Here is a 23506-nt window from a genome sequence, read left to right as displayed (position 1 = left end):
TCAAGCTTTCGCTTTTTGCAGATGACATGATATTATACATGGAAAATCCGATAGACTCCACCAAAAGTCTGCTAGAACTGATACATGAATTCAGCAAAGTTGCAGGATACAAAATCAATGTGCAGAAATCAGTTGCATTCTTATACACTAACAATGAAGCAACAGAAAGACAAATGAAGAAACTGATCCCATTCACAATTGCACCAAGAAGCATAAAATACCTAGGAATAAATCTAACCAAAGATGTAAAAGATCTGTATGCTGAAAACTATAGAAAGCTTATGCAGGTAATTGAAGAAGATATAAAGAAATGGAAAGACATTCCCTGCTCATGGATTGGAAGAATAAATATTGTCAAAATGTCAATACTACCCAAAGCTATCTACACATTCAATGCAATCCCTATCAAAATTGCACCAGCATTCTTCTCGAAACTAGAACAAGCAATCCTAAAATTCATATGGAACCACAAAAGGCCCCGAATAGCCAAAGTAATTTTGAAGAAGAAGACCAAAGCAGGAGGCATCACAATCCCAGACTTTAGCCTCTACTACAAAGCTGTCATCATCAAGACAGCATGGTATTGGCATAAAAACAGACACATAGACCAATGGAATAGAATAGAAACCCCAGAACTAGACCCACAAACGTATGGCCAACTCATCTTTGACAAAGCAGGAAAGAACATCCAATGGAAAAAAGACAGTCTCTTTAACAAATGGTGCTGGGAGAACTGGACAGCAACATGCAGAAGGTTGAAACTAGACCACTTTCTCACACCATTCACAAAAATAAACTCAAAATGGATAAAGGACCTGAATGTGAGACAGGAAACCATCAAAACCTTAGAGGAGAAAGCAGGAAAAGACCTCTCTGACCTCAGCCGTAGCAATCTCTTACTCGGCACATCCCCAAAGGCAAGGGAATTAAAAGCAAAAGTGAATTACTGGGACCTTATGAAGATCAAAAGCTTCTGCACAGCAAAGGAAACAACCAACAAAACTAAAAGGCAACCAACGGAATGGGAAAAGATATTTGCAAATGACACATCGGACAAAGGGCTAGTATCCAAAATCTATAAAGAGCTCACCAAACTCCACACCCGAAAAACAAATAACCCAGTGAAGAAATGGGCAGAAAACATGAATAGACACTTCTCTAAAGAAGACATCCGGATGGCCAACAGGCACATGAAAAGATGTTCAACGTCGCTCCTTATCAGGGAAATACAAATCAAAACCACACTCAGATACCACCTCACGCCAGTCAGAGTGGCCAAAATGAAGAAATCAGGAGACTATAGATGCTGGAGAGGATGTGGAGAAACAGGAACCCTCTTGCACTGTTGGTGGGAATGCAAATTGGTGCAGCCGCTCTGGAAAGCAGTGTGGAGGTTCCTCAGAAAATTAAAAATAGACCTACCCTATGACCCAGCAATAGCACTGCTAGGAATTTATCCAAGGGATACAGGAGTACTGATGCATAGGGGCACCTGTACCCCAATGTTTATAGCGGCACTCTCAACAATAGCCAAATTATGGAAAGAGCCTAAATGTCCATCAACTGATGAATGGATAAAGAAATTGTGGTTTATATACACAATGGAATACTACGTGGCAATGAGAAAAAATGAAATATGGCCTTTTGTAGCAACATGGATGGAACTGGAGAGTGTGATGCTAAGTGAAATAAGCCATACAGAGAAAGACAGATACCATATGGTTTCACTCTTATGTGGATCCTGAGAAACATAACAGAAACCCATGGGGGAGGGGAAGGAAAAAAAAAAAAAAAAAAAAAGAGGTTAGAGTGGGAGAGAGCCAAAGCATTAGAGACTGTTAAAAACTGAGAACAAACTGAGGGTTGATGGGGGGTGGGAGGGAGGGCAGGGTGGGTGATGGGTATTGAGGAGGGCACCTTTTGGGATGAGCACTGGGTGTTGTATGGAAACCAATTTGACAGTAAATTTCATATATTAAAAAATAAAATAAAAAAAAAAAAAAGAACAATCAACACTGCATGATTATTGGATATGGGAGATGGAGGAACTATACAAAGACTATGACTAAGAAAATGTCACTAAAACTCTTAGAGAAGTCTAAAGCAGTTTTTAGGGAACTATAATCTCAATTTGAGGCAGGTAGGTGCTTAAACCTGTACTGTATAATTGAATGATGGAGAGTTAGATTTGCAAAAAATTGAAGACTGATGGGGGTTAGGGGGAATGAGGAGAAGCTGGTCCAAGAGTACAGACTTCAGTTGGTAGAGGAGTAAGTTCTGGAGATCTAGTGAACAGTACTGTGATTACAGGTAGCAGTACTACTGTGCTATATACTTGGAAAGTTGCTAAAGTAGATCTTAAATGTTCTCACCTCCCAAAATTACCAAAAGAATGGTAATTATCTGTTAACTAACATTACGGTGGTAATTATGTTGCAGTATGTGTATCAGATCAACACATTATATATTTTGAAGTTGTGTTATGTGTCAGTTGTATCTCAGTAATGTTGGGAAAAATTGAAGGCTAGATCTAATAGACGAAACTTTTAAGGACAAATATGGTTTCTGAGAAAGAGACTAGAGCAAGCAGAGAGTAAGAGAATTGAATCAAATATATCCATATTTGGGGTGCTAGAGAAATGGATGTAAGGTCAAATAATTTTCATTAGTATTTGGAGGAAATACTTTTTTAAAAAGTTGTCATATTAGTTGATGTGATTTCCTTTGACTCCCCTCCAAACATACCTTACCTTTGACCATATTACTTTTTTTGGATGCACCTAATTTCTAGTCCACAAAACTGGTTGTTTATCATTTATTGGTTTTTTTTGAAGTTTGTTTATTTTTGAGAGAATCCCAAGCAGTCTCCATACTGAGAGCATGGGGCTCCATCCCAGGAATTGTGAGATCATGTCTTGAGCCTATTTTAAGAGTTGGATGCCCAACTGATTGAGCCATCCAGGTGCCCCTATGCTTTGTTGTTAAGATGCTAACACTAACACTGTCTAGGTATCTTCATATTCCAAGGCAGCACTATCCAGTAGAAATATAATGCAAGCCACATATATAATTTAAAAGTTTCTAGTAGCCACATTAAAAAAGAGAGAGAAACGGATGAAGATAATTTTAATAATAAATTTTTCAAAATATTTATTTGGGGGGAGGGGGCAGAGAGAGAGAATCCCAAGCACTCAGTGTGGAGGCTCATGCAGGGCTCAATCTCATGACCACAAGATCACAACCTGAGCCGATATCAAGAGTCAGATGCTTAACCAACTGAGCCAACCAGGTGCCCCTAATAATAAATTTCTAAAATATTCTCATTTAAACATGTAAATATAGAAAATTAATGATATTTTCTATTCCCTTTTTTTGTACTAGGTCTTTGAAATCTGGTGTGTATTTTATACTTACAGGACATCTCAGTTCAGGCTAGCCGTACTTTAAGTGCTTAATGGCAACATGTGATGAGTTTTTACCATATACATCAGTGCAGTTTCTGAGGGTTTAAAGACTATAATGAGATGAGTTCTTCCTAGGGAACTCTTCAATCTGCTCCATCATAAATTCCATGAGCATTTATTTCTTTGATTTTCAGCTTGTTTGAGGTATCCAGAAATAAAGCAAGCTTAGAAAGGGAAGTGGCATAGTATTTTAGTGTCTGAACTCTGCCTGAGAAAATCCTTTATCTCTGCCTATAGAGTAGAAGAAACCAATGCTTTGGGTTTAAGTTCCCAAATATTAAACACTTTAGGCTTTTGCTGTAATTCTCATTTAAAATTATAATCTTCCTGGCAGGGGCGCCTGGGTGACTTAGTCAGTTGAATGTCTGACTTTGTCTCAGGTCATGATCTCACAATTCCTGAGTTTGAGCCCTGCATCAGGTTCTGTGCTGACAGCCTGGAGCTTGCTTTGGATTCTGTCTCCCTCTCTCTCTGCCCCTCCCCCACTCGTGTGCACTTGTGTGCGCACGTAGTCTCTCTTTCTCTCTCTCAAAAATAAATAATAAACATTTAAAAAAGCTACAATCTTCCTAACAAACACATATAAGCACCTTAACTAGTATTTAACACTTTCAAGCCTTGCCAATCAAATAAAACCTTCCAGATCACACCTCTTATGATGAGCATTAGTAATCCTTATTAAATATACCCTCTGCTTGAACATGTCATTTAATGTGATGCCAAAAATTGATGGTATATTTCCACAAGCATTACCTTAAAACAATTAAAGTTTAGGTATTAAATTAAGAAGTAGAAAAGTTTATCTTTTAATTTTTTTATTATTTTTTTTAAGTTTATTTACTTATTTAAGTAATCTCTATACTCTCCCTGGGGCTCAAACTTACAACCCTGAGATCAAGAGTCGCATGTTTTGACTGAGCCAGCCAGGCCTACCCAAGAAGTAGGAAAGTTTAAATGAATTATATAAACATCTCATTACCAGGAATTAATGAAATTAGAAGTTACTGTAATTTACATTTTAATTATATTTTATTTGTTACATACTACATATCAGTTTTCAAGATTGAAAATTAGTAAAACTTTGTGAGGAATTGTCTTATTATGAGGTAGAACAACAGATATTTGTGTTGATTGCCTATGTGTGTTATTTAATACATCAGAAAAAAATTTTTGTTTATCAGTGAACTAATTTAAAAAATATGTTTAGGTTAATTTTAAAAATCATTACAAGGAACATGTTAATATTTATTGATTATAAATCAAGACTGAATATCTGTATCCTAATGTTGTAATATAAATTGTTGAAAATTGTAATGCAGTAAACCAGGAAGAAAAGTGCTTACCCAATTTTGATTGTCAGATATAATTTAGCAATGGGCTAGTTAGGGATTTTCCTATGAGTTTTTTTGTTTTCATCTTGTTTACTTGGGGTTTAAGTAGAATAGGAAAAAGCAAATCAGATAATAGTTTCGGAAATATTTTCCAGATATATTTATATACTTATATTAATCTTTTATAGTACTTTTTTTTAAACTTTTTTAAAAATGTGTTTTTAATGTTTATTTTTGAGAGAGAGAGAAAGAGACAGTGTGAGTGGGGAAGGGGCAGAGAGAGAGGGAGGGAGACACAGAATCTGAAGCAGGCTCCAGGCTCCGAGCTGTCAGCGCAGAGCCCAACACGGGGCTCGAACTCACAAGCCATGAGATCATGACCTGAGCCAAAGTCAGATGCTTAACCGACTGAGCCACCCAGGCATCCCTTAACTTTTTTTTTTTTAATGTTTGTTATTTATTTTTGAGAGCAGGAGAGACAGAGCAGGAACAGGGAAGGGGCAGAGAGAGAGGGAGACACAGAACCTGAAGCAGGATCCAGGTTCCGAGCTGTCAGCACAGAGCCTGACTCAGGGCTCGAACCCAAGAACTGTGAAATCATGACCTGAGCCGAAGTTGGACGCTTAACCTACTGAGCCACCCGGCTGCCCCTATAATACTTTAATTCTCAAAAATTTAAAAATATATTGCAGTTTAAATATAGGTTAGGTATTAAAGAGAACTGAATTTTTACTTAGAGATTAACAGGTATATATACTTTTTATGTAAGTTAACAGATTTTCAAATTGGGTACTTCCCCAATCTTTTTGTTCTTTCAGTAGTTATTATGTTTCTAATTGTTGATTTAAATTTGTAAATAATTGTGTTTTTTGTGTTTTGTTTTTTTTTTTTTTTTTGGCAGAGATAAAAGCAACAGTGTTTGATGACTGCAAGAAAGAAGGCGAATGGAAGGTAGAATGCATATTTTGCCCTTTAATTGAGGACATCAATCTATTGTCCTTATTATACTTCTGTAAGAGTGTAGAGTCTGGAACCATACTGACTGCATTCACATCATAGCTTCACCACTTGATAGCTGTGGCTTCTTAGGCAAATTGCTTGACCTCTCTGTTATTTGTCTCTAAAATAGGGATAGTCTTACCTCATAGCATAGTTGTAAAGATTAAATTAATTAATCCATGGAAAATAAGAACAGCACCTGGAACAATTATTATTTTGTAAGTGACATTTTATAATTGTAAGAAATTTGATGTTAAACACAAGATACATTTAAAATGAACAAGTTTTCTGCTTCAAAATGGAAATGTTTCTATTTGCTTATGTATAATATTATATGTATGTATATTGAGAAAATAAATCTCTAGGTCATACAAGTTAAGAGGTGAATTGATAATTTTGTTTACTGTCCTAATATTTTCATTTTATGTTATAAAAGGTTTATGTTTGAGTAAGTTTAATGGATTAAATTGTGTCTATTGTGAATTCTTGGCAATCAGGTACTTACACTATTTCTTAATATATATTCATTTTAAGATAATGCTTTTAGATGAATTTACCACTAAGCTTTTGGCATCGTGTTGCAAAATGACAGATCTTCTAGCAGAGGGTATAACTGGTAAGTGTTACCAATACTCATCATAAAAACTTTTTTATTGTGATTAGGAAAGTTTGAAGTAATAATAAATTTTAGTTAGTCATTGTGTTTTTGATGGGGTTATATTTCATTATTTTTATAACCCTAGCCATAATAATAACACTGGACATTTCTCTGTGAATCTTCAGAATAACCCCTGGAAGTTTTTTCTTAAGATTTGATTGGGGGAGGGGCAGAAAGAGAGGGAGACACAGAATCTGAAGCAGGGTCCAGGCTCTGAGCTGTCAGCACAGAGCCTGACATGGGGCTCGAACTCACAGACTGTGAGATCATGACCTGAGCTGAATTTGGATGCCTAACCGACTGAGCCACCCAGGCGCCCCTCTTAAGCTTTGATTATAAATCAGTGCCTCTGACCAAGAGTAAGTCAATTGCTTTGTTGAGTTTGTTACTTAAATTTTTATTCTTGCATATTTGATAAGGATTATATATGCTGACACTATGTTTACCTCAGTGTTTTTACTAATGTTGGTGGTTTTCATGTATTGCTTTTAAGTAGATAGTAAGATTTATGTTATAAAATCAATTTTTGTACATATTTACAAGTGTATAATACTGACTTTGTAAGTTTTTCTTTATTACCTAGAAATGAAGCAGTTAATTACAAGTTTAAATCAGCTTTATGGGGCGCCTGGATGGCTCAGTCGGTTGAGCGTCCAACTTCAGCTCAGGTCATGATCTCACAGCTTGTGAGTTCAGGCCCTGCGTCGGGCTCTGTGCTGACAGCTCGGAGCCTGGAGCCTGCTTTGGATTCTGTGTCTCCCTCTCTCTCTGCCCCTAACCCACTTGCATTCTGTCTCTGTCTCTCTCAAAAATAAATAAAACATTAAAAAAAATTGTTTTTAATCCGCTTTAGAATAACATTATGAAAAAAACCATACTGCCATAATCTTTCATTAGGGCAGAATTGTTAATGAGATTTTAATCTCTTTGGGGGATGATACCAATATTTTATAACATTTATAATCTTACCATTATCCTTAAATTCCTCATCCTTTCACTCATTTATTTACATTTGATCTTCATGACAACCGTTTAAAGAGATTTTAAATACCCCCACTTGTAATGAGGAAACTAAGACTCAAAGTCGAATACAATTCTTTTATATTTTGGAATTTAGTGTAGTATGTGTACTGCCTTGTCACTGCTACTTGTGAGGTTCAAAAGTACACTTGGGGTGCCTGGGTGGCTCAGTTGGTTAAGTGACTGACTCTTGATTTTTGGCTCAGGTCATGATCTCATAGTTTGTGGGTTCGAGCCCTACATCGGGCTCCGCAGCTGGCAGCTTGGAGCCTGCTTGGGATTCTCTCTGTCTCCCCCAGATGTCTTTGTCACTCTCAAAATAAATAAATAAACTTAAAAAAAAAAACAAAAAACTACACCAGTATTTTCAAGAAAACCTGAGCAGTGTATACAAAGGGAGGATTATCTAAAAAATTTTGTAATAATTATTTTGATACTTATTTATAAAATCTTTGCTATATGGTACTTTATTATTGATCATATATTCAGCTTGTCTTCCTGGTCTTTATGGCCTTTTCAATGGAAAAACTCTCAATTAGACATTAAAAGATTGAAGCCTTGATTTTTCTGACACTGGACAAATATAGTATTGATTAAGCCACGAAGTTGTTTTTTTTTAATGTTTATTTATTTTTTTTGAGAGAGACAGAGACAGAATGCGAGTGGGTTAGGGGCAGAGAGACAGAATCGGAAGCAGGCTCCAGGCTCTGAGCTGTCAGCACAGAGCCCGATGCGGGGCTCAAACTCACGAGCTGTGAGATCATGACCTGAACTGAAATTGGATGCTCAAAGGACTGAGCCACCCACAGGCGCCCCAGGCCATGAAGTTTTTTAAGTTCCAGAGGCCATTCTAATTAGCAACTAAAGTGAGAACCATTTTTTTAAGGTTTTTTTTTTAAATGTTTGTTTATTTTTGAGAGACAGAGACAGAATGCAAACAGGGGAGGGGCCGAGAGAGAGAGGGAGACACAGAATCGGAAGCAGACTCCAGGCTCTGAGCTGTCAGCACAGAACCCAACACGGGGCACGAAATCAAGAACTGCAACATCATGACCCAAGCTAAAGTTGGACACTTAACCAACTGAGCCACCCAGGTGCCCCTAGAACCATTTGATAATATTTATGAAAATATAATGAAGCTACAGAACCATTTTGCACTGTAAGGAGGTTTTATTTCATTTTTGTAACCATTGTTTATTACTGTGTGTTTGGTGTTGATAGATACTCTTCAAGGAAAAAATTCTATTGCCAAGTAAGTTGGGATATAGCATTAGACAAAGCTAAACAGGTTTCTTTTCTTTTTTTTTTTTTTAATGTTTATTTATTTTTGAGAGAGAGACAGAGCAGGGAAGGGGCAGAGAGAGAGGGAGACACAGAATCCGAAGCAGGCTCCAGACTCTGAGCTTTCAGCACAGAGCCTGACGTGGGGCTCAAACTCCAAACCGTGAGATCATGACCTGAGCCAAAGTTGGACACTCAACTAACTGAGCCACCCAGGTGCCCATAAACAGGTTTCTTTAGGACTTTCCAGAGTTGTTTTTTTCCTTAATGTTTATTTATTTTGAGAGAGAGAGAGGAGAGCATGAGTGGGAGAGGGGCAGAGAGAAAGGGAGAGCAAGTATCCCAAGCAGGCTCCACACCATCAGCACAGAGCTCAACTCGGGGCTAGGACACAAGAACGGCGAGATCATGTCCTGAGCTGAAATGAACAGTCAGACACTCAACCGACTTAGCCACCCAGATGCCCCTGACTTATTTAACTTCTGAATCTCAATTTTCACATCTGTAAAATGGCAATGAGTATTTTGATCTTGTTGGGCTATTGTGAGGTTTTAGATTAATATTTAACAGCCATTCAGGCATCCTGTAAAAACCTTTTTGTTAAATCACTTATTAGTATGTATCCATTTTTCGGGGAATTGAAGAAGTGGCACTTTCTGCTATTAATAACCAGACATTTCAGATTATTTTCAAAGTCTGTATTCTAATAAATCATAGCACAATATTTTAACATTTTAACATGTACATTACTCACCAAGCATAATAGTATGTATAGCGTAAGATGACTATAAGGCACTTGATTTTGAGTATTAAGTAATAAAAGTAAGTTTGCACAGATTTAACTTTAATCTTTTAAAGGTGAAATTACAATAGTTGGGAATGGAGATTAAAATTAAATATTTCCTTGGAAACCTTATTTGATATCCTGTCTAATAGAAGCTGTGATAAGTCTATACTTTACTAATATAAATGTAAGAATGAGAAGGTGAATCACCATATTTACCAGAGAAGTTCAACAGTAGCCTTCCTCGCCTATCAGGTTAATCTTTTTAATTGTTTCCAGGGCTTTTGCCAGCATTAGTCTTGAAAAGTGGTTCTCTTGATTTGTAGAATAATGCTTAATTTTTTTAAAATATAGCTTTAATAGTTAATTTGACAATTTAGAGTTTACTAGTTTTTTGTGGTTTTTGTTCGTTTTTAATGTTTTGGGGTTTTTTTAAGTTTATTTTTTTGAGAGGGAGAGACAGGGCAAATGCAAGCGTGGAAGGGTCTGAGAGAGGGAGAGAGAGAATCCCAAGCAGCCTCCACACTGTCAGCACAGGGCCTGGCCCGATGCAGGGCTCAAACTCCTGAAACTGTGAGATCCTGACCTGAGCCGAAACAGAGTTGGATGCTTACTGAGCCACCCAGTCACCCCTAGAGTTTACTAGTTTTAAATTCACTTTGTTTTATATTTGTTAATTTTATGAACTTCTTAATTTCAATAATAAAAATATAACAGTAAATTATGGTGATATTTCATTGTTAAAAATACTTTAAAAATATTGCGTAGTTTTAAAAGAGTAAGAGTTAATTGGCAGTTTATTTAAAGAATATTATAGCAGTTAAAAACTTGGGTTCTGGAGTCAGACAGATCTGGGTTAGAATCCTACCTGTTCTACTTTCTAGCTTTCAAGTTACCTAACTTCTTTAAGTCTCAGTTTCCTAATTTGTAAAATACTTATTTTACCAGTTTGTTATATAATAATTATTAGAAAGTTTAACAGATAAGTAATGTTAAGGACTTAGCCTGATATCTGGTATTATATTTGCTATTACATTAGAATATTTTTAAAAAGAAATACAAATTTTAATTTTTAATGCATTTTCTTGCTTCATGGCATGTTGATTGCTTACACTGGTAGATGTAACTATGAAATAGCTGTTTCATCCTTTTTTCTTATGATGATTACTTAGCCCAGAATTTAGGTTTAGGGAAGATACAATTTTGGGATTTTTTAATTTATCAAAGGGAGGCCAAAAAAATGTTAAACCCAGGATATGTTAATGTGTTTCCCTATTATAAATAAGTATAGTTTTATTTTAAAATTGTTTCAAGTGTATAAATACTTGGTTATATAAAATGGACTTTTTTTTTTATTAGTTGTGGAGAATATTTATAGGAATCGAGAACCTGTCAGACAAATGAAAGCTCTTTATTTTATCTCTCCAACATCAAAGGTGAGTATTTTGAATCTTTAAAAAGTATCTTCCTCATTTATCATTGACATCATTTTCTCATAGGCAATTCAAAGCAATAAAACATACTTTATTAGAAAAATAGTGCCATAAACTAGTTTGCTTAGGAAGGTTTTTCTGTGTTAGAAAATTGTTTCATTTGCACTCTTAATGAGAATGTATAAATGAAAGAATTCTCCCCTCATATCTGAAAGCAGAATTTAATTGTATTAAAATGATGAAGTTTGAGTAGTTTGTTACTCATGCTATTCCTATGCAACCATATTTTTGGAGGATAGAAATGTACATAAAAGAAATAGTCTTGGATTAATCCTTTATCGTAGTTACTTCCTGTAGCATACATGTGTGTATATACACATATATGCATGCATATATATGTAAATATATCTTTTACGTCAAAGGAATTAGTTTATAATCTGTGATTGAATGCATATTAATGCCAAACTTTTAGAGCCAAGTAAATATCAGATTCCTTTATTCTAATTTTTTTTTAATGTTTATTTATTTTTGAGACACAGTGTGAGTGGGGAAGGGGCATAGAGAGAGGGAGACACAGGATCCAAAGCAGGCTCCAGGCTCTGGGATGTCAGCACAGAGCCCGACGCAGGGCTCAGTTGTGCTACCCAGGTGCCATGTCAGATTCCTTTATTCTGTACAATATTTGAAAATGGATTTTCTAACACATTCTTTGGCTGTTACATTCATCCAGAATGTTAAGTTGGCAATTGCAGTTTCATTTCTTTTGATTCTAGCAGACAGCAGGAAAAAAAACAGATATTCACTATTTAGTTTCTATATGCTGGCTGCTGGTGGGTTTTAATGACATTTTATATCTTGATGCTAATATTTATCATTAATAGATTAATAGCAGAAAAGACTATGTGTCCATTGAAAATGAGATTTCTAGGAAATTTTAATGATTTAGGTAAATGTTCATTTTTAATGTTAAGTGACAGAAGCAGGATACAAAATTGTATATTCAGTAAAGGAGCAAAGGGCTCAGAGAAAATAGTACCTGGATGTGACTCTTTTTTCTACTATAACCAACTCCAGTTTCTCTTTCTGTCCTGAATCAATTACCTATTGGGCCCCATAGCCCTATGGGTACCAGCGAGGGCTTGAGCTTATTGGGTAGTAGTGGAGAAGCCTAGTGAGAGACTTTCTTCCTTAGTAGCTGGGTAAGCACCTTAGACACCAGCATGAGAGTGTTCCTAGCCAAAGTCATAAAATGACAGATTTCTGAAGAGTTTAGCTGTACGAGATCTCTGAACCCCAGGGGAAAGGTCATTTGGTGAAAAAGCAAAGCCCTGGTGGTTTGTCTGCTTATATACCTACAGCCCAGAGAAGGAGAAATCTTTTTGCCTTCCCCTCTTGTAGAACTGCCTGTATTTAGGATTCTCCAGCAACAAACCTAAACCTTCAGTGAGTTAACAAAGGAAAGCATCAACACATCTAAGTGAGCCAAGCTGCCAGAAAGAGGAAGTTCAGTAAGAATGAAGAAAATATAAAATATAGCTGCTTAGAGAGAAGGATGATGAACTGAACAGAAAAATGATAACACATAAGAAGAGTCTAGTACAGCATATAAAAAACTTCCTGAAGTTCAAAAGTGTGTGATTTCTCCGTTAAATGGTTAATTGCAGAAGAGGATAATCACTATTGAAATTTGAATTAATAGCCGAGTTAAAATGGAATATCTCAAAGCAAAAAAACCCAAAAAACAAAAAAAACCCCAAAGTCATGGAAATCATGGGCGAAAGATAAGAGATTGCTGGATTGATCTATGAGGTCTAACAGAAATAGTTCTAGAGTTCCAGGAGAAAAAGGAACAGATGGAGGAGAGATCATTACATTCTGTATTCCTCATTTTTGCTTTTAGATCATTGTATCTTTAAAATTACCAGCACTGAGGCATGCAAGAACTACCAGACTTTATTACCTGCCATTCCTCTCCTTGCTGTCGTCTACCAACCTCTGGGTCTTTCATTATCCCTTAACAATTTTACTCCTAGCTCACTGTCACTCTCTTCAGCACTTTCCCAGTTACAGTCACAATGCTTTCATCATCCAGGTAGATAACATTTCCAGTATGCTTATTGGCTTTTCAGTTCCTTGATTTGTTATCTTCTAATGGTCTGTGTGGCTTCAGCTTCCCAGTCACTGGATCGTTCCTGGATCTTCTCATTGCCAAAACAGTACTCTGTTTATACATATTACCTTACTACTTCTTAGGTTTTTAGCTGTTACTGCTAGACAACATAGCATTTAAAAAAAATCAACTTATAAAGTAAACTTTGAGATAGTTAAGGTTTTGTTTTATTATTGAAAAAGAATAATCTTAGTTACTTCAAAAGCTAGCACGTTTAAATTAGTATTTTGTTAAATGTGTATTAACATCTAACCTTTTTTAAGTCTGTAGAATGTTTTTTACGTGATTTTGCAAGTAAGTCCGAGAACAAATACAAAGCAGCATATATATACTTCACTGACTGTAAGTAGCTTTGTAAAAGTATTGCTTCATTGTTTAAAATCCTATTAATTATAAAGTATTTCTTATAGTACTATTATAATATTAACTTTCTATTTATTGCTTGTTCTAATTAGATTAGAAAAAATCTAAAAATATAAGATCATATCTATCCTAATTCATATTAAAGTGATAGAAAATTAAATTCTGAGCCAGTCATTTTTGCTGGTATACAATGGTGGGGGGTTGGTAGTGAGAGCTGTATCTCAAATTTTATGCTGATGAAGGAGGAATTCTTTTTTAAATCTAAGTTTTAATTGGGGATTTGATTATATAATCAAAAATAAGACCCTTTGGGACAGTACTGGAGAAATTGCCATCTGTTTGGCAAATATTAATGGAGAGAATCTGTCACATTTCTCTTGCAATGCCATATGTTCAGATAGAAAGCAGCTAAACAAAAGCATCACAGAGAAGTCCAGACACACATATAATTCTGCTTTCTGTTATATCTTACATAATTATTTTGCAAAATGAAAATGCTGTTCATCTAAGTGTAATCTTAGTCTGTGCTATTAGAAATTCATTTTAAGCAGTATATTGTTTTTCCTAGAAGTTATTATTTATCTCATGCCTAGTAATAGTTTCCATTTTAAATATGTCATGCCATAAGTATTTGTGTTTTAAATAACTGTATTACACAGAAATTCATGTTTATAGAAGTTATAAAATTTAATGAATGTGAAGCCTCTTTTAACTTAAGGAATCTTGAGGCTAAAGAACATCATGTTAAAAGACACTAGGACCCAATGGTTGATGTTCCAACCTAGATTTAATAGAGATATAGACAGGTAAAGGGAGGGTGGAGAGAACAGGCTCTGGATTAGTCTTAGGATTTCCTGACATTAGAGAAGGTCTTGAGATACAAGGAAAAACTAACAATTTGTGTGGGATGGTTGCACTTAGTGCCACATTTTGAAAAGCAGTATAAATTCCTAAGAAATTCTGAAAGTCCTATGAAAGTTTATTAAGCCATGAGTTTGGATCTGATTTTCCTTCCTAACAATTTTAGTTTGCTGTGTAAGCAGCTCTCTAAGGAAATAATCATAAGTTATGGTGCCTATGAATGGGGAAAATGGAATTTCTGTTACAGCCCTGTTGGCTAGAATACATTTGCTCTGTAAAGTGAAGAAAAATATTTACATATTGTCTCTGTCCTCATAGTAAATTGCTTTCTGAAAGTCACTAATTATATGTAAAAAATAAATATTCTTGCATGTTAAAATGATTTATTCCAAAGAATAAAAATTTAGATGGAGTTATATGCTTTGATTTTTTCCCCCCCTCTCAGTTTGCCCTGATAGTCTCTTTAACAAAATTAAGACTTCTTGCTCCAAATCAATAAGAAGATGTAAAGAAATAAATATTTCCTTCATTCCACTTGAATCTCAGGTACTTTCTTGTTTTACTTTTAATTTTAGTTTATAATGGATTTAAAATTTTGGTTTTATGTGCTTACTTATTGTTAATAAGGTATATCTTAAAGATGTTTTATATGTTATGTATTTGGTGAATTTTGAATGATCCACAAATAAACATTTCTCATGATGAAGGAAAGGAGAGGAGCATAAATTGGAACAGAACATTATGAAAGTGGAGCTTAAATTTCACAGCTGCCACTAAGTGCTGTGTATGTCAAGTTTTACAGAACTATTAGATTATGAAATGAAAAGATTTTGAACACAATGTTAGATGACTCAAAAGAAATAACCTTTAGCTTCTGTAACCATTTGTGATATTAAAACAAATGTTCTTCAACAAATTTTTTCTATAACATTATATAGATTGCATTAATTTATAAAATGAAGGGTTTTAAAAATTCATTTTGACTTTGGAATAGTTATGATCCTTCAATTAATAATGATGGTGATAGGAAACACCTATGTAGTATTCTCCATGTGCCAGACACTTTCCTAAATATTTTCCGTAAATATATTCATGTAATCCTCATGATAGTCCTATGAATGGATGGTAATTCTGTCTTCATTTTAAAGATGGGGAAATCAAAGAAGTTAAGTAACTTGCCCCAGATCACACAGCTAGTGCATTGCTCAACTTTGTTGTGCTCTGTTCTCTGTGTTTGGATTCTAGCATTTCATAGAATTCTAATAGTTTACTGTTGTTTGGAACTATAAGGTCAATATTTTAAGAGAAATAAGGGTCCTAGAAGAGGAATTTTTCTTTTTCTTTTCTTTTTAAATGTATGTTTATTTTTGAGAGAGAGAGAGTGCAGGGGAGGGGCAGAGAGAGAGGGAGACAGAGGATCCTAAACGGGGTTCTCCCAGCCTCGACCTCACAAACCATGAGGTCATGACCTGAGCTGAAGTGGTCGCTTAACTGACTGAGCCACCCAGGCACCCCAAGAGATTTTTCTTTTAAGCTATTGCTATTTTGGGCAAAGAAAGATTATAATCCAGATTGTAAAATTTTAAGATATCTGTTTAACGTTACACTATTGCCAAAGGTTACCTTTAGGCCTGTTCCTTTTAATGTGATATGTAAGTTTAAAATAGGGTGAAATGGGCTTTCTAAATGATGTGGGATATGAATAGTAGTATGATAAATATTATAAACGGATCCAGAGCATCTGCTGTACAGATGGTAAATATAGTTTTAGCCTCAAAATTCATCAAAATTCTGCAGTTGCTCTATTTGAAGGAGAGATTTGTGTAGCTATCTGACCAATTTGATTGGTGATGAGAATAACTTGTTTTTGTCTATATAGAGAAATCTCATGAGAATCTTCTTACTGTGTCTTTGCAAAATGTGATTATTTAAGGTCCTGTCTGGTTTGTTTTTCCCCTAAGAAGTTTTTGCTTTTATTTCCTTGATAAGCATCTGAGAGTTTACTTAGTAACTATAACTGTTACAGAGAAATTACAGTGAAAATGTTTTCAACTTTGTTTGCAAGTGAAGATATAAAGGAAATACTACTAAGTGCTTTGAGCTAAGAGCAAAGGCCTATGTGAGCATTTATCAAGGTCTTGTGCAGTGGATACTGTCTGCCAGATGCAAAGTCAGATAGGATAGTGCTCCAAAGAAGACAAGTTGGACGGACATTAAACACATTTAGAGGTTGCATGGGGAGGAAGGAGGTTGATTCACTCCTGAATTTATGAGTCCAAGAGATTAAAGAAACCTCTTGCTTTACTTCTTACAGGATTTAAGATAATTAGTGCTATCACATATACATTAAGGCAATTAGAGGGAAAGCATTTAAGAATGTAGGGAAATTTGATTACAGTGGATCTTACAGAGTACAAAGAGTCTGGTGTAGTTAGTAGGGAGGTGTTTAGGTAGAAATAGAGCTAAGCCAGTTGTAGATTAGCAAAAAAAGTAGATGAAAGTGGCAGGGGTGGGAGGAGTCTTTATTTAAGGAGCTGACTGTGGGTCATAAAGTTGAAGAAAATATTTGGCAATGGTCTGAAGGAACATGTATGGTGGTAATGGAAAGTGGAGAGGAAGAGGAGGAGGGAAATGGAAGAATGGAAGAAATGTGAGAGTAGAATGAAAATAAGCTCTAATATTCTCTTTGGTTCATTGGAGTATTAGCTTAGGTTAAACTGTTGTGATAACTCCCTAAATCTCAGTTCATTACTGTAGCCAAGTTTATTTCTCATATTTTTGTCCATTGTGGTTTGTCTGGGGCTTTGCTGTATATTCTCTTCATTCTGGAACTGAGGCTGAAGGACTAGCCCTTGTCTGGGACATAGCAGAAGGAAAAGAGAAATGTTGGAGACACACAATGGCTTTTAAAGCTTTTGTGGGGAGTAGCATGTGTCACTTCTACTCATGTTCGAATACCCATAGCCAAGGCTGACTTTAGTGAGTGGGAAGTATACTCTTATAGGGAGAGGCCCTTAGGGAGGGGCAGTAAGTATTTTTGAACAGATAATATTATCTACTGTAGTGTAATAGTATACTAAGAGAAGTGCTTGTTGGCAGTTAATATAATAGCCAAGATTTTGAGCAACACAGACATAAGTGGATTAGCTATGGCTAAATCTGAATCCATGTGCAGCCTGCTGCTGTTGGTTATGTTCAGAGAAATGAATGTACAATGAAAGGAAACTTTTCATGAGCAGGTTTATTCATAATGCAATAGTTTAGCATGTAATGTTTATTACATACTTACTTTTACACTCAATACATCATCCTAGGCTAAGAGAGATTATCATCGTTTAAAAAAAATAAAAATTGGTTTAATGAAGAACTAACTCCCAACCCTAGTAAAAGAGCTTCTTCTTTTGTATTCATTTTTTAAAAGTTTATTTATTTAGAGAGAGAGACTGCGTGAGTATGAGTGGGGGTGGGGCAGAGAGAGAGGGAGAGAGAGAATCCCAAGTAGCCTCCACACCATCAGCACAGAGCTGATACCACTATCAGTGCGATTGTGACCTGAGCTGCAACCAAGAGGCGCTAAACCGACTGAGCCACCCAGGTGCCTCACTTTTGTACTCTTCAAATAACATAATAATAGTAAATTTCTAATGCAGTTCTTTTTTTAAATATTTATTTTTGAGTGAGAGAGAGCCACACATACACAAGCGGGGGAGGGGCAAAGAGAAGGGGAGAGAGACTCCCAAGCAGGCTCCATACCATCAGCACAGAGCCTGACACAGGGCTCGAACCCATGAATGGAGAGATCATGACCTGACCTGAGATCAAAAGTCAGTTGCTTAACCGACTGCGCCACCCAGGCGCCCTTCTAATCCAGTTCTTTGCACATAAGTAAATGTTTTTGTTAGTTGAAAAAATGTGTCTTTGAGGTTTCAGTGTGGTCTATGATTAGACCAATTACTATGTCTGGCACAATACTGTGTCTTTTTGGGAAACATATCTCTATTTTAAGGACATGAAGAATATAAACCAAAGAATTGAAGATACATATCAACTATGGAAAATTTCTAGGTTATTCTCTAACAGATTAAGATTTTTAATGTATGTCAAATATATAGACCAACTTTGGCTTTGTTGTATTTCTTTGTGTCAGGTATTAGATTTTTAGTTTAGTTTGACTACCTCAAATTCCTTCATCTGTTGCACAGGTAGTAAGAAACAAATAGTACAGTATGAAACAAGAAATGAAGGAGAGAGGTAGACTAAGCAGGAAAGGAGAGTGGGAAAAGAAATAAAGGATGAAATCAAGATGACTGAGAGAAAATGAGATTTGATTAAGGTAAAGACACAGTGGTCTCAGGAAACAGCATGGTTAAGCAAGTAATTTTTTTAATGTCCCAAATAATAGCCACATTTTTCTGTGTGTGTGTGTGTGTGTGTGTGTGTGTGTGTGTGTGTGTTAAACCAAATCACCAATTGACACAGTATGACCTTATTTTTTTTTTGGGGGGGGCCTAACTTAGGTTTATACTCTTGATGTACCGGATGCATTCTATTACTGTTACAGTCCGGACCCTAGTAATGCAAATGGAAAAGATGCCGTTATGGAAGCAATGGCTGAGCAGATAGTTACAGTATGTGCTACCCTGGATGAAAACCCTGGAGTAAGATATAAAAGGTAGAACACTCAATACTGTCTGTATATGTTATGCTTTCTATTTGATCTCCAATATAGAGGTAAGTAATATCTCTGGGCTAAAGTGTATTGGTTTGCAAGGTTTACTTTGCAAACTCCATGTAAAATTATGCTGTTCAAATAGCAGATTTAAAGTTTAAGGTTGAAATTTCCAAGCAACTAATAGCCCCCTGTTACTAAATTTCAGAGCTTAAATTTGGTATAATTTGCAAGCACTTTTTTAAAAATGTTTATTTTGAGAGAGAGCATGTCAGTGGGGAGGAGGTAGAGAAAGAGGAGAGAGAGAGAATCCCAAGCAGGTTCCACACTGTCAGTGCAGAGCCCAATATGGGGTTCAAACTCATGAACCCTGAGATCATGACCTGAGCTGAGATCAAGAGTTGGACACTTAACCGACTGAGCCACCCAGGTGCCCCTCAAATAAATAAATAAATACATTAATTAATTAATTAATTAATTAATTAGTTATTTTAAAAATTTACATCCAAATTAGTTAGTATATAGTGCAACAATGATTTCAGGAGTAGATTCCTCACTGCCCCTTACCCATTTAACCCATCCCTCCTCCCACAACCCCTCCAATAACCCTCTGTTTGTTCTCCATATTTATGAGTCTCTTCTGTTTTGTCCCCCTCCCTGTTTTTATATTATTTTTGTTTCCCTTCACTTATGTTCATCTGTTTTGTCTCTTAAAGTCCTCATATGAGTGAAGTCATATGATTTTTGTCTTTCTTTGACTAATTTCACTTAGCATAATACCCTCCAGTTCTATCCACATAGTTGCAAATGGCAAGGTTTCATTCTTTCTGATTGCTGAATAATACTCCATTGTATATATATACCACATCTTCTTTAACCATTCATCCATCGATGGACATTTGTGCTCTTTCCGTATTTTGGCGATTGTTGATAGTGCTGCTATAAACATGGAGGTGCATGTGTCCCTTCGAAACAGCACACCTGTATTCCTTGGATAAATGCCTAGTAGTGCAATTGCTGGGTTGTAAGGCAGTTCCATTTTTAGTTTTTTGAGGAACCTCCATACTGTTTTCCAGAGTGGCTGCACCAGCTTGCATTCCCACCAACAATGCAAAAGAGATCCTCTTTCTCCACATCCTTGCCAACATCTATTGTTGCCTGAGTTGTTAATGTTAGCCATTCTGACAGATGTAAGGTGGTATCTCATTGTGTGTGTTTTTTTTTTAATTTTTAATGTTTATTTATTTTTGAGAGATAGAGATACAGAGTGTGAGCAGGGTAGGGGCAGAGAGAGAGACATACACAGAATCTGAAGCAGGCTCCAGGCTCTGAGCTGTCAGCACAGAGCCTGACATGGGGCTCGAACTCAGGAGCGGTGAGATCATGACCTGAGCTGAAGTCAGACACCCAACCGACTGAGCCACCCAGACGCCCCTCATTGTGGTTTTGATTTGTATTTCCCTGATGATGAGTGATGTTGAGCATTTTTTCATGTGTTGGTTGGACATCTGGATGTCTTCTTTGGAGAAGTGTCTATTCATGTCTTTTGCCCATTTCTTCACTGGATTATTTGTTTTTTGGGTGTTGAGTTTGATAAATTCTTTATAGATTTTGGATACTAACCCTTTATCTGATATGTCATTTGCAAATATCTTCTCCCATTCTGTCGGTTGCCTTTTAGTTTTGCTGATTGTTTCCTTTGCTGTGCAGAAGCTTTTTATTTTGATGAGGTCCCAGTAGTTCATTTTTGCTTTTGCTTCCCTTGCCTTTGGAGACGTGTTGAGTAAGAAGTTGCTGTGGCCAAGATCAAAGAGGTTTTTGCCTGCGTTCTCCTCCAGAATTTTGATGGCTTCCTGTCTTACATTTAGGTCTTTCATCCATTTTGAATTTATTTTTGTGTATGGTGTAAGAAAAGTAGTCCAGGTTCATTCTTCTGCGTGTCGCTGTCCAGTTTTCCCAGCACCACTTGCTGAAGAGAGTGTCTTTATTCCATTGGATATTCTTTCCTGCTTGGTCAAAGATTAGGTGGCCATACGTTTGTGGGTACATTTCTGGGTTCTCTATTCTATTTCATTGATCTGAGTGTTATTTTTTAATGTTTATTTACTTTGAGAGAGAGCATGTGTGAATGAGCGGGGGAGGGGCAGAGAGAGAGGGAGAGAATTCCAAGCAGGCTCCCTGCTGTCAGAGCAGGGCTCAAACTCAAGAATAGCAAGATCATGACCTGCGCAGAAATCAAGAGTCAGATGTTCCACCCTGAGCCAGCCAGCTGCCCCCCAGTGGCCATTTTAAATAGATTTTCTGTTGTTTTTTTTAAAGAGCTAAAGTTTGACTTTAATACCGTGTACCTTTATTTATTTGCTTCTTTTTAAAAATAAGATGTACTGTGAGGCACCTGGGTGGCTCAGTCGTTAAGCATCTGACTTTGGCTCAGGTCATGATCTAACATTTCACAGGTTTGAGCCCCACATCAGACTCTTATGCTGACAGCTCAGAGCCTGCAGACTCTTATGCTGCAGCTCAGAGCCTGGTTTGGATTCTGTGTTTCCCTATCACTCTCTACCCCTCTCCTGCTCGTGCTCTCTCTCAAAAAAAATTAACATTAAAAATTTTTTTTAAATAAATAATAAAAATAATAAAAATTTACTGTAAAGTGCATAAATGATATATATATCGCTTGATAAATCATTCCAAAGTGAACATATCCCTCTAAACCTACCAAGGTCAAGAAATAGAACATAAACAGCATCTCAGAGGTTCTGCTCATGATCCTTCTTGATCACTACCCCCTTTTTTCTCCCCAAAGGTTACTACTATCCTGACTTTTAACATGTATTTTAGTTCTGCCTGGTGTTGAACGTGGTAAAAATGGAATCATATGAAATTTTTGTTTCTGCCTTCTTTGTTCAACATTATGTTTTGAGAGTCATCCATATTGTTGTATGTAACCAGACAGCTTGGATTTTAATCTCTGCTAATTACTAGCTGTGTGACCCTTCTGCCCTCAGTTTCCTTATCTATGAAATGGGAATGATAGTACCCACCTTATTAAGTTGTTGTTAGAACTCTGTAAAGCATTTGGGATAGTACATGACACTAGTAAAATGGTAGTAGTAAATATACTATGGTATTACTAGTAAGTATTGTCACTCATTTCTTTTTTAAAAGTTTCTTTAAACATTTGCATGTGTCATGTTTGTTGGCTGAGCTGTTTAATTTCAAATTCATATACTTTATATTTAAGTTACATTAAAATCCTACTTGTAGTTTCTCAAAGCATTCCTTTATGTCTTATGGACTGTTAAAGTGTAATTCTGACATAAAATTATTTCCTTTTGAAAATACTCTACTAAGCATGTAATAAATTTTTCTTTATAGTTGCTATTTTATTTTTAAGGTATAAAACCTAAAGAGTCTTTCACTCTTGGAAGCCGTCACAATGAGATTTTTGAGATTGGTGTGCTAATTGAGGAGCCTTTCACAGAATTTTTCCCTGTAGATTCAGAAGTTATGCTAATGCCACTGGTCATGAAGTTGTAATTTAAACTATGATTTTATCATTTTAGAAGACTGATATACAAGACTTTATGCAAAAGATTATACTGGAAAGCTAACTAGGTGTTAGCACATTGGGATATCTCACACTGCTAGTAGGAAGGATAATTGGTCAACTCATTTGGAGAGTAATATGCTAGTATCTAGAAAAGTAAAAATGTTCTTCATGATTCAGCAATTATACTTTTAGATGTAGAAAAACATACATGGAGATATATTTACAAAGATATTTGTTTCACTTTTGTTCGAAATAGTATAAAATTGAGAATGATTTAAATGTCCATCTTTAAGGGGAGGCTGGGTGGGTATCTGACTTCAGTTTAGGTCATGATTTCACAGCCCATGAGTTTGAGCCCTGCATCGAGCTCTGTGCTGACAGCTCAGAGCCTGGGCCCAGCTTCAGATTCTGTGTCTCCCTCTCTCTCTGCCCCTCCCCCCACTCATGCTCTGTCTCTGAAAAATGAATAAACCTTAAAAAAAATTTTTTTTTTAAAGTCCATCTTTAAGGGGATGAATACATAGAATCCAATATAATTATATGATGGAAAATTGTGTAAAACTAAAGTGAGTAAATTTGGTATGTGTATATCAACATAGATATCAAACATGTATAACATATACTATTAAACATATGTAAAATAGTAAATATATATAACAGCATTGACAGGAAGAATACACACCAAATTCATGACAGTGGTTGCTATTGGAAGTGGATGGAGGTAGAGGAGAAGATTAGGAGTTGGGAAGGAAATAAAGGGACCTGCAGTTTTATTTATAATATATTATTTTCTTTAAGAAAATTTGAAGCACATATGATAAGGTTTACATTTGTAAAATCCAGACAAATTGGTATAATATTATATTTGATGTATTATTTGAACTTTTCTGTGTTTATAAAGTCTTTTAAATTAATAAATT

General features: G+C 35.9%; 1 protein-coding gene across 1 annotated transcript in view; it reads left to right on the top strand.

Annotated features, from left to right (window-relative positions):
• The window catches only part of STXBP3 (syntaxin binding protein 3), a 62545-nt gene that overhangs the window by 13405 nt on the left and 25634 nt on the right, over window positions 1-23506 (top strand). Inside the window, exons 2-7 of the mRNA XM_060623123.3 lie at window positions 5697-5746; window positions 6329-6410; window positions 10897-10973; window positions 13404-13482; window positions 14810-14910; window positions 18882-19036. Coding sequence (XP_060479106.1) covers window positions 5697-5746; window positions 6329-6410; window positions 10897-10973; window positions 13404-13482; window positions 14810-14910; window positions 18882-19036 — 544 coding nt within the window. The remainder of the gene's footprint in view (window positions 1-5696; window positions 5747-6328; window positions 6411-10896; window positions 10974-13403; window positions 13483-14809; window positions 14911-18881; window positions 19037-23506) is intronic.

This window comes from Panthera onca, chromosome C1 (assembly GCF_046562875.1).
Source record: "Panthera onca isolate mPanOnc1 chromosome C1, mPanOnc1 haplotype 2, whole genome shotgun sequence".
Taxonomy (NCBI): domain Eukaryota; kingdom Metazoa; phylum Chordata; class Mammalia; order Carnivora; family Felidae; genus Panthera; species Panthera onca.
The sequence above is the reverse complement of the archived record's forward strand: the minus strand, read 5'-3'. Positions and strand labels throughout refer to the sequence as shown.